General features: G+C 35.9%; 1 protein-coding gene across 3 annotated transcripts in view; it reads left to right on the top strand.

Moving 5' to 3' along the window:
• CENPF (centromere protein F) overlaps window positions 1-12,075 on the top strand; it is a 35,037-nt gene that overhangs the window by 6,172 nt on the left and 16,790 nt on the right. For all 3 annotated transcript variants that reach the window (XM_040057466.2, XM_040057467.1, XM_040057468.1), the window contains exons 6-11: window positions 981-1,284; window positions 2,785-2,987; window positions 5,637-5,762; window positions 7,432-7,560; window positions 9,098-9,220; window positions 11,730-11,865. In XM_040057466.2, coding sequence (XP_039913400.1) covers window positions 981-1,284; window positions 2,785-2,987; window positions 5,637-5,762; window positions 7,432-7,560; window positions 9,098-9,220; window positions 11,730-11,865 — 1,021 coding nt within the window. The remainder of the gene's footprint in view (window positions 1-980; window positions 1,285-2,784; window positions 2,988-5,636; window positions 5,763-7,431; window positions 7,561-9,097; window positions 9,221-11,729; window positions 11,866-12,075) is intronic.

Here is a 12,075-nt window from a genome sequence, read left to right as displayed (position 1 = left end):
TGGGATAGTTCTGAATTCAAACTTTTATCTCAGAAACTATAAATTTAAATGGCATATAGGGGAAATGAATACTGCATGCGTGGTTAGTTTTCCCCTTTATCTGTTAACAAGTCATTTTACAGGATTGGATACAGTATTTTGGACAATGTAATATAGATTTCTGGTCTTGGCACAGCTGTTCCTAGATAACACCATATTCTCTGGTCTGACTCAGAAGTCACGCTGGGTATTACATGGTTTAGGGATTTAGTTTAAGAAAAAGTAATTCAAATGAGCTGCATTTGGAAACCCAGTCAAAAAAACAATAGGGGCTTTACTGTTTGGGATTTTTTGGGGGGCTTTTTGCTTAAGAAGGAAAAGAATCTTTCTTTTTTTTTAATGAGAAAATATTGAAAGCTTGTACCTGGCAGATATTTTATTATAGCAATTTTGGAGTACTCTGTTTATAAGTTTAAATTATTAAATCTGTTTTGAATTTACCTGTGCTTCTCCAGTAGAACTAAATGTTGGTCAAATATCAGCTGCATTAGTCTAGACTTCTGTTTGTTGGGGTTTTATTTGTTTGTTTGGTTGGTTTTTTTGTTTGTTTGTTTTTTGCATCTTGCTTGTCTTTACTTGCCTGCAAAAATGTGGCTTTGATTTCAAAAATTGTAGGAGTTAAATGGTGAAATCTCTCTTGAAAAAGACAGAAACTTATGTATCTTACTTATAAAAATACACAGATCAAAATACTTTTTTTGATATCTTGATTTATATTTATAAATATCAGCTATGCTTGGATACTTGGGTTAAAGTTATTTCATTTACATAGCATAAAAAAATCGTGAATATATCAGGACTTTGCACTGGTAAACACTATGATGTTATAATGATGTGAAATGATGATGACTTGTTAGCTACTTAATATTAAATTAGTTATTTTGTTATGTGTTGGATAAGGAACTGTGTAAAGGTCCATACTTTTCTTTTTTTGGACACAGAAAATGAATCAGCCTCATCCACAAAGCTCTTTGAGTCACAGAGAGATTGCTCGGCATCAGGCTTCCTCATCTGTGTTTTCATGGCAACAGGAAAAGGTGTCAGCTAGAAACGAAGAAACACCTGCAAGGGGAGCTTCTGCTAGAAACCAAGAAACCCCTGCAAGGGGAACTTCTGCAGCATCCTCCTTTCCATGGGATAAAGAAACAAATTCAAGTATGCTATCAGAGAAGAGCGAGTTTGACAACAGCTTTGCTGAGAACTCGAGTTCTTCCCTCATGATCCAGCTAAGAGCACAGAACCAAGGTATCTGATGCATTTCCTTAGGACCCAGAGGCAGTGCCCTGTATGATTTCATGGAAGCTGGTGTGCAGATAGAAGCAAGCTATTGAAATCAGTGCTTTTAGCAAGGAAAAGAGAAAGATACTTGTTGCTGCCTTTGGTGGCTGGCCCTGTTGGCTGCCCGGTGTATTTTCAGTGATCAGCCATAAAGACTTTACTTGCAAGTTGTGGTATCTTTTACATAAGGGGTATGAGAATTAGAAGGGAATAGTTTGTATTTTTTGGGCTGAGTAGGGGATATCATCTAAAAGGAAAAATGCCTTTTTCCATTAATCCCATTTCTCGCAGAACTATCTTCTTAAAACAGCTTACAAAACTCTTCAGGATTTAATTTCATCTCACTGTTAAATTCAGTTATATTGTTTCCTTATTTTTCTATACTATTGATACTTTTGATTGAGCAATAACTATCTTTAAAATTTGATGATTGAACATGCTTAGTGCATAACTAAGCTGGTCCATGATTGATGCTACTGGAAGCACAAAATGGAGTATGCTGCAAAAACTACAATCAAAACCCAAGATCTGGTCTTGTATTGCACATACTGACATGAAGAAATAATCATCCCTGGTAGTTGTAGGAGAGGAAATAGTTGGTTTCTTGTGGATTTGTTGAGCATTCATTTGAGCCTGCTATTTGTACTCTTTGGACAGTTTTCCACTGTTTTACAAGTCCCTGTACTCTCCAAACTCTTCATTCCAATACCTCACATGCAGCTTCAATTTTGGTGGCTTTTTCATCATGGAATCCATACAAATTCAGAGCCAGGAAGACAGGACTTCTTTTAACAAAAAAACAACCCCAAACCAGATAATAGTAATTCTGGATAATGCTTCCTGTAGCTGACTGTTTTCTGTTGTGAATTGTGTTTCTACTGTGTTGTGGTTTTTGAAAGATTGACTCTTACTGATGTATACTGTGAGAATATTACTTGGTTTAGTTTTCTATGTATTCAGTTTTGAGACAGGGAAAAGATTAAAATATGAAATGGAACATTTACAGTTACCAAATAGTTGAAAAGTCTTTTGGAAACAGTTACTCCAAGCAAATGCTTGTAGGGGATATACTTATAAAAAGAAAAAATAGATAATAGATATTTCAAGTGACATGTTTCTGCATGTTTAAAAACAGTAACAAAACCAAACAAAAATAAACCAGCAGAGGAACAAATTGTCTTTGCCTTTGCAGCACTTGTTCCTGAGCTCTCATGTTTGTGTTTCTTCTCATGAGGTAGGAATTATTGATTTAGAGTCAACTGTCTTTCAGTTGTGATAGTTCTTGTCATTGATGTCAGAGTAGAAGACAGTTAAAAGTTGTTTTAACTTGCTGAAAATCTTACAGGGTGTCCGCCTGTGTCAGGAAATTGGGTTGTTATCAAACATTTTAACTACTTGGAATTGTGTTGAAAGAGGTACCTTCCAAAGCAGAAAGTATCCTTCATCTTTACTGTGTTTTAAATTCAGAACTAAATTCCATCATTAAAGACCTAGAACAGCAATTACAAGCTCAAGAAAAACTGAAGAGGTCCCATATGAGTAAACATCAAGAGACTGAACTAGAGCTGGACAGATTGAAGTTGGAATTAACTGAGAAGGATAAAACACTGAACAAAACCAGAGATAAACTGACTCAAACTAGTACACAGCTTGATCAAGCTACCACACAGGTAAAATGTTGCCTCACACATCTTCTCACTGTCCTTACAGTTCATTGCCAGGATTCCTAGGTGTCTGTTTTCAGCCATTTAGTAAGAACCAAGGTTATCAGACTAAGTTTCTTGAGAGTTTACTGAGGATCAAGTTTTGAGAAGTATATGCTAATTTGATATGTCTAAGGTGTAAAAATATTAATACATGTAAACAGTTGCCCATATTCTGGAAGGTTTTACACCACCTGAAGAAACAATTTTCACACTTGGGTAAGATTGGCTCGAATTCTGAAAAAATAGTTACTGATTGAGTTGCACAGAGCAACAATGACATCTGGTGGCAAGTTCTGACCTGAAAAAGACTGTCACATCTTCAGCTGAAAATCAGAATTTGTTGCTTATAGTACAGGATGCTGTGGGGTCGTAGTCTTTGTATTGTAAATTGCTTGTTTTAAATAATGTCTAGGTAAAAATGTGATGCAAGATTAAGAATATATGCAGTTTCTAAATGGAATTTCACAGCCTAATTCAAGAAGTTTGAATTTATAGTAAAAATCAGTAGAATAGTGCAACTTGCTTAGTGAAGAATTTACAGAGTATATGTAAATACACATAAAAATCTGTAATGGTTCAGATTTTTGCTCATAATCATGCGCAAAAGGAGAATGCCAGTGCTTGAAGTAGTTTAAACTGCAGAAGGTAACAAGTAAATCTTTTCCTTGATTAATCAAGTTGCATTACCTTCCTAAAGTTCCTTCTCACAATATTTAACAAACTTAAATTAGTGCACAGATGTCAAAATTCCTTGAATCTTCATATTTTCATCTCTTAACTTTTTTCTCTACTAGTTTGGTTCATATACAGCATAAGAAAGATGTTTGTGCATATCTTCTTTTTGTAAAATAGTGATCCATGTTTGTCAGCAAGTTTCTGCATGCTACTTAAGTATATTGGTGAGCTAATGTTTCCCAAAACTCCTGTATTGGCCTTTAAAAAATAAACATTTGCATGTAAACCTTGATCACTCTGCCTTCTCAGAGAGATAGCTACATCTGCCTATTGATAACTCTGTGAGGAACTGGTTTAGGGGAAGTCTTGGCTGGGTAGAGGAAAATCGAACACCTGACATAGTCCCTTGACTTCAAAAAGGCACTGTCATCTTGGTGAGTTTGTGGGAAGACAGAACTGACCCAATCTGACAGCTCAATTTCTCTGAAAAGGGCTTAATTTTAATTTATCTGATTCCAAAAATGACTTGATTCAGTTTCCTAAAAGATTAGGGTTTTATCTATTTAATTTTTCCCTTGTTAATTTTCTGTGGGTTTGAGAGAGCAGAAGTGTTTTACTAAGGAATCAAAGGGGATTAAAAGCAGGCCAGGGGAAGGGGCAAGGTTGTGTACCTAGAAACATTGCTGGGGAAGGACAAGAAGTGGGACTTGCCACCATGGGAATTGAGGTGCAGCCCATCCTTAAGGTGCAGAGCATCTTTCCCCAGAAGGTTCCTTTGGTCCTGCCGTCTGAAGGTGACTCTTTTCTGTTCTGTTTCTTCTTTCTTGCACTGGAATTAGATCTCTGCTTGCCCACCCTAGACTTTGAAAGTAGAACTGTATTAAGACTTTAGATTTTATTTCATGCCTTGTAGCCTGGATTTAATGCTGGCAACCCTCTTTGTGCCCTTCTCTGTCACTGGTACTATTCATGGACCTCAAGCACAGCACCTCTGTGTTACCAAGTATTTTCACTCCTGTGAGATCTGCAATGAGCCTTGTGAGCCTTTCTTATTTCTACTGTTTCATTCACTCAATAAATAACTCTTGTTGCTGAAGAAAGAGAGTCCCATTCACCCTTTGCCATTTTTCTTACTCTAGGGAAAGAAAAAGTACATATTTTGCATTAACAGATTTGCTCTGGAATAAAAATTACACTTTTTTTTGTTCAGGAAGTTAGATGAACAATGCTTTACTCTCTTGGGTGACATGATATTTACATAATCAACTGAGTTAAATAACAAGTTATTGTGGAGGTGAACCTAGACATAGCCCACTGGTGGTTTTTTTTTTTTTTTAATTAAACTTTAAGTTGTAAAAAATATTGTTATAATAAACTAAGATAGTTGCTTCTTTTTTCTGTCCATTATCAACTTGCTGAATCACCCTGAAATTCAGTGGAATATCCATTTATTTCCAGTCTAAATGTGTAGCTGCTTAGCAGTTAGCAGTCATTCTTTAGTTGGTACCAACCTGAGGTACTGAAAATGCAATCTTTTCTTAATGCCAGATGTAGCATCTTTCTGTAGACTGTCAAAAACATTGATTTTTTTTGTATTATCTATATATAGATAATCTTATATATATCTCATATATTATCTAAAGATGTTTTTATTGTGTGTGTATACACTCATGTATACACATAGACACCTAATACATATATATACTCTTTCTATACACACACACATGTTTTTTCACTAACATAAGGAAGAATGAATGAGTTTTGTACTTTGAGTTGCTAAAAATTGATATGGTGCCAGCTAAATTTACTGTGTTTATATGAATTCTAGAACAATTGTAGTAGCTGACAGAAGTGGCTTTTTTATGTGAGGGCTTGTATATTTAGATGAAACATCATTTGCACCTTTAACAGTTGTGACTGAAAACTAAATTATTATAGGTCCAAATGCTGGAGCAAAAGGTGAAGCGATTGTCAGAAGAACTGAATTGCCAAAGACAAAATGCTGAAAGCACTCGTCAGTCTTTAGAGCAGAAAATAAAGGCAAAGGAAAAGGAATACCAACAGGTAAGGCAAGGAGAACTTTTTAACTTTGACTTCCTGAGGAGATGAAATCACTTGGCTTATATCTGATTTTCTGCTAGTTGTAGTCACACTTGACAGAGAGGTAAAAGTTGCAATGGTAATTTAAAAAATGTAAAACAAATATTGCAATGGGGGAGAGGCTGTTGGAGAGGTGCAGGGTTATGTTGGTAATCACTGGACAACAGAGAACATATCTGAGAGATGGAATGAGACACAAATCCATGAGAAACTAGGCTCCATTTTTCACAAAATTATGTATATGTGAGCTCAAACTTAGTTACTAACTCAATTATTTCTGTGGAATTTAATTTTGCATGCATACCACACAGAAGAAAATAATTTCTTTAGGATTATATCTCTATTATTCTTATTTTGGTTCATGCTCAGAAGATATTAGTATAGTCAATTAGCATAAGTGTCTTTCATTTTCATCATGCCAGCCCTTGCAGAGAGAAAAAATGTAGCACTATTCCAGGAATTTTTCTGGAAGTTATATTTGATATTAACAACATTAATACTGATTTGGATTAGGGCTAAACCCTTTGTGTTTTTCTTTTTAAGTTTAATAATGTAATCAGCATTAGGAAATCCAAGGCACAGATTCAGAAGTGGTACTGCTATTTCAGTTGGACATTTTAAGTTTGCTCTAGGGATTGAATATAAGGGCATTTCTCTGAAGACAACTTCTTATTGTGTCAAATGTTTTACCTGAAACCTTTTCTCTAAGGTATCTCCAGGTAGATAAAATAATTGACAGAATATTTCTGGTGGGATAGCCAATAAACAGTGCTGCTACCAGCACTCTTGAGTGGAAAAGTGATTTTACAAAGTCTTTTAGTCTAGATGCTATCTCAGGATCTCAATTTGATAATGAACCTTGTCTAGAAGTGGTAAATTGGAACAACAGGTGTTTGTATTTGAATAGTTGTAGCATCATTGTATTAATCAAATGAGGGGTTGAAGGCCTATGAACCTTCTGTCCTGATTTTTTTCTTTTTTGGTTAGCTAAAAAAAGGCCTTCATAAAATTAATATGTAACCCCATATACTGCCTTTCTAAGTTGTTCAGCAAGGCCATTAATTGAGAAGAACTCTTTTTTCTGCAGTGATTAGGATTTGTGAGCTGTTATACATTCTTATAATGTTTGCTTAATGTTCATTTATTTATAATATTAGTCTGTCAAGACCTATTTAAATGCTCTGTATTACACCTTGCAAAAAAATGTGTGCAATATCGTGGAAAAAACCCCAACCTTATAGTATGGTAAGTCAGTAATAGCAGAGATGACCTTGTCCACTTGTAATGTAATTCTTACATGAAACTTACCTTTAGTATTAAAAAGTTTAACACTATTGTTTTCACTAGTTTTAGATTAATTTTTTTTCCCTTTCTGTGACAGGAATTTACAGTAATTAAATTCTTAAGCAGATGACATAAATTAGGTTAATGTCATTCTTGCCTGTGGCATTTGCCTCATGAATTAAAGCTGGGTTTAAACTGTTGCTTGCTCTGTAAGACAAGTGTTCCTGAGCAGGCAGTACCTGCTGATAAAAATCAGTTCTTGTTTCTGCAGTAACCAAAATTACCATTTCTGCAGTAACTTCTTGTGGTCATGTGTCAATTTCTTTTCTTCTCTGCAACTGTTTTCTAGGAACTCTCTTGTCAGCAGCGTTCCTTGCAAACACTGGATCAGCAGTGCAACCAGATAAGAAGCAAACTGAATCAGGAGCTACAGCAAGCCAAAAATGACTTCAATGCTCTGCAGGCTGAATTTGACAAAGTAGGCTTTTTTTAGCATTAAAGTCCACTACTGGAGTGGTATTAAGTTGTCTCAACAGCACTGCCTTAATTTAATTTAATTATACATAAAGCAAGAAAATAATTAATGTGGCAACTTGTATTAATGTTTTTACAGTATGTATTAGATGTTTTGTATTTACCATTTCTTGCCAAAATACTATGTATTTAAATGTGAATTATAGGCTTTTAAAAGTTTGTGGCTAGTCCACTTTTCACAGAAAAAGACGTAAATGCAAACAGTGCAGGTAAAATAAATCTGAGGAAGGAGCAGTTAAGCCTGATCACCAGACACTTTATGCAAAAAAACCCCAAAACAAAAAAAACAACAAAGAAACCCAGAAAACCCATGCAAAGGTGTAGTTTGACAGAGCTACTGAGCAAAAGGTCGTTGCCCTTTGGAAAAAAGTCTTATTTTCATATACCCTGGCCATGCACCTCTCTTGTGATCCTGCAGAGAGCTGACAGAGCAGATAAAAGAGCAAAGAAAATATTACATTTAAACTACCATATGTGTATACAGAACCAAGTGTTTGCTATCAGTTTAACTCCCTAAACTGGTTCTCCACAAAATCAGATGAGTGTGATGGCTTGCATAAAGAAGATCAGTATGAAGGAGCTCTTCCACAGCTTTGGCAGCAGCTAGCTATTAAAACACATTAGTTGTCACAAACTCCCAACTTTAAGTAAGTTAGAAAGCAGCACAAGACTTAGGAGTGGGTGACCATAAAAGAGGAATGTTTAAAAGCCTCCAAAAACCCTTAAGAGCATTTCTTAAGCAGCAGAGCTGATTTTCTAAAAAGGGCCATAATTTCCTGAAAGTTATATTGATAATCCCCATTTGCAGGCAGCCTGAACTGAAACATCATTTCTAAAACTGCCAACAGCTTTCTTGCAGGCTTATTTTCTTTTAGAAATATAGTTGTGGGACTACATTCAGTCAAAAGTTTTACTGGAGTCTTCTTTATTATATGCATATTCTTTTGTATATGCTTACTGAAAAATTTGAGAGGACAATAAGCGCCTTTTACTTCCTTCTCAAAAAAAGGTAATTCATCACTTGTTGATCTTTTTTTGACCCACTAGTGTAATTTCCTTGGTTTTCAATCTGGAGCATTTTGGGCTCTTTTGGAAGGGTTAAAATCTGTTCGTTTTTTAATATGTCAACAGAGCAGTAATTGCAGTTATGACCCTAACTTTCTGATTCACATAGCTTAGCAAAAAGGCAATTGTATTCCAATCTCATTTATATCCTGCAGATATTATTGTAATGATGTAGTGGCAAGTAGGTTGAATTAATCTTATTTCAGACAGTCTAGAAAAGTATTTTAGAGACATCCCATCCTTCTGCTTGGAAGCAAAGGAGTGGAAAGGCAATAGGCAGCTTTTCTCCAAACAACCGTAAAGCAACACTTGGGTTCATGTAATAATGTATTTTCATTTTGTAACAGAATGTTGAGTTCAGGAATGGGAGTTTTGAGAAAGAAGTCATGCCTGTGATTACAATGTTGGTTTTGCAGGTAATGGCAGCAAAACAACGCCTAGAACATGACACCAGCAATCTCACCCAGAAGCTGTGCAGAGCAGAGCAGGCTCTATCAGCAGCCCAGACTAAGGAAGCTGACCTGACAAGAAACTTTCAGGTGAGCAATGCTGAGGAGTATTTTGCAGAATTAATACCATAAATCAGCAATTTGTAAACACTTAATAATCTAGAGCATTCGCTCGCATTTGTGTTTTTCCTTATAAGTAAGCTTTATAAACACTTTCATGGACTATCTTAATATCTCATCCTAATTGTAACAAAAAATGAGGCTTTCCCTAACATTGTGGAAATTAGTGCAATTTTTGAAGTTACCTGTGTGGTTAGGATTCATAGCTGTAAAGCTCATGATATGGTTCTAGTTCATGCTGGACTTAAAAAAAAATAGATCATGTTTCAAGAGATTGTTGCTTTTGGTTCTGAAATAAAAATTGAATAATAAGCATGCTTGATCTCTCTTGGAATAAGACAGTCTAATAAATATACAGTGCTGGAAAAACTTTCTCCCAAATGAAGGCAAATTCAGAGCAATTTCTGTATGCTGCTGAACTACTTCACTCGCACATGCAGAAACCTGTTCACTTTAAAGTTTCATCTGTCTTCTCAGTTACATTGGTTTGCTTTGGTGGCAACCAGAGCAGCTACACTTAAAATTGTTACAGTTTTGCCACTAGAGACCTCTCAATGCAAATTTTATCCTTTATTTGGAGAACCAGCAGTTAAGTGGTAAAAACAGCTGGATACCCATGTAAGCCGTGTCACAGTTTGGTTTTGTTAAACACACTCATTTTGCCTGTTGCCTGTTGTCATAAGCAGATGTAAAATAACCTGTTGTAGTCTCTGCCAAAAAATTACCTTGAAAATTCTCTGCAAAAGTCTAAAGTAAAATAGTAGGTTTTGTTCAGATCATCTCAAATGTTTGTACAGGTTTAGTAAATTGTGAAAATTTAAGCGTGTTCTTGCTGGTAGATTGCAATGGTCAGCGGGGGTCAGCATTCCCCGCTCTTGGAATGTGACCGTTGTTAGAACAGCACTGCATGGTTTTGGCCCAGCTGACTGGATCTCTCTCATACATTGACTTGTTGAGCAAGTCCAGGGGAGGCCACCAAGAGGATGATCGGAGGGATGGAACGCTTCTCCTACAAGGAAAGGCTGACAGAATAGGGCTTGTTCAGTCTGGAGAAGAAAAGGATTTGGGGTGATCTAATTGTGGCCTTCTAGTCCCTGAAAGAAACCTACAAGAAAGATGGAGGGAGAGTATTTACAAAAGCATGTAGTGACAGGACAAGGGGGAAAGGGTTTCAAACTGACAAGAGGGTAGCTTTAGACTAGGAAAAAATTCTATACCCGGTCTAGCAAGAGAAGTCCCTGCCCATGTCAGGAAGGTGGGAACTAGATGATCTTTAAGGTCCCTTCCAACCCAATGCATGATTCTATGGATATTGGGAATGTTTGCACCAAATTGAAATAATTGGGCCTTTCAGCCATTTTAATTCCTTAAACTTGTTTGGTTTTGTCTCCCTAGATCACCCTAGGTTTTATAATTAATGGTTTAGTTTCATTCATGTACTTGTATTGCATTTGTGCATGCAGTTTTAAATGCAATGGGTTTAGATGCTTGGACTTTGAAAATGTTAAGATTGCTAGAAAAGTTATTAATTGAAATTTAGATGCGAATGGATTTTTTTTTTTTTTTAAACTGTGGGTGGGAAGGCAACTGTTAGCAACAGTGACAATTTTAATCATGTTCTGAGGGTAATTTATTTATGTTGTTGCAAAAACCACCCTGCTACACCAGCAAAATTTTAATTTTTTTATTCAGACCTTTCCATTTCTTGAGCTTGGCTTTTGTGAAGTGATGCCCATCTGCTAGTAGTACATGGATGAATAATTGACAGTCTGTTTCCATTTGGGCCATGACAGTTCTGTGCCATCTGTTGTCCAGGGCACAGGAGTTTGGAGAACTAGGATGAGTGTCTTTAAAATAACTTTTATTTGGTTTCCTGGGTGCAATGTAGTTACGTAGTATTTTTTTTTGTGGTGGTGATAGTGTTTTGTTTGCTTGTTTGGAGTTTTTTTAAATCAGTTTATTAGAAAGAAAGTGCTGTTAATTGCAAAGCAACGGTCTGAAAGTGTAAGCAATTCTAACTAAGATTTGTCCAGTGTTGCCACATTGTTGATGTTTAGTGGAAAGAGCTAGTCTCTACATGAGTTGACAGCTGAAATCTGAGCTACACATTTCATGTTAATTTTGATGCTATTGGAGGGATTTGTTTACCAAGCTGCTTTGGGAAAGTAGCCTGACTTCATCAGCTTAGATTTTGTAAAATCTGTCCTGTCTTGTCTCTTTCTGTGAGGTCATGTGGTGCTGTTTGTTCTATGTTAACAAGGAGCATGCTGACTCTGTCAACTGGCAGCATCTCTCAGATGCTGTCAACTTGTTAAGAATAAAAAATTCAGTTTGTGTTTCCAAGCAGTGCTTAGAAACCCAGGCATAGATGCCTAAAGTCTTAATAGGATCTAATGGAATATCTTTACTTTAAATGAACTGAGTCCATTGGTGCTCTTATCAATTTACATGAAGTATGGCGTTATTTGGTTTTGGTTAGGAAGTGAAACACGAGAAAAATCTTCTCAACAGTCAACTTGAAAAGAAATCTCAACAGATCCATCAGCTTGAAGAAGAACTAAATATGACCAAGGAATCTCTAAAGCAAAGCCAGAATTTTGTGGAAGAGTTGAAAAGTGAGTTATGATTTTAAATTTACAGAACTCTTTCTGAATGTTTCCCACAGTGCTGTAAGTTTTATTGTGAATTAAGTGAAAATTTTCTGCTGGGGGACATGATTAGTATTTTTTAAGTGCCTTGAGTTTGTTGTTGATGAAAAGAGTTTTTTGTCTATGAACATGTACAGTTCCTGAAGATACGCTGTTTTGAAAATAATCAAAGTGTAT

The sequence above is a fragment of the Hirundo rustica genome, chromosome 3 (assembly GCF_015227805.2).
Source record: "Hirundo rustica isolate bHirRus1 chromosome 3, bHirRus1.pri.v3, whole genome shotgun sequence".
Taxonomy (NCBI): Eukaryota; Metazoa; Chordata; class Aves; order Passeriformes; family Hirundinidae; genus Hirundo; species Hirundo rustica.
The sequence above is the reverse complement of the archived record's forward strand: the minus strand, read 5'-3'. Positions and strand labels throughout refer to the sequence as shown.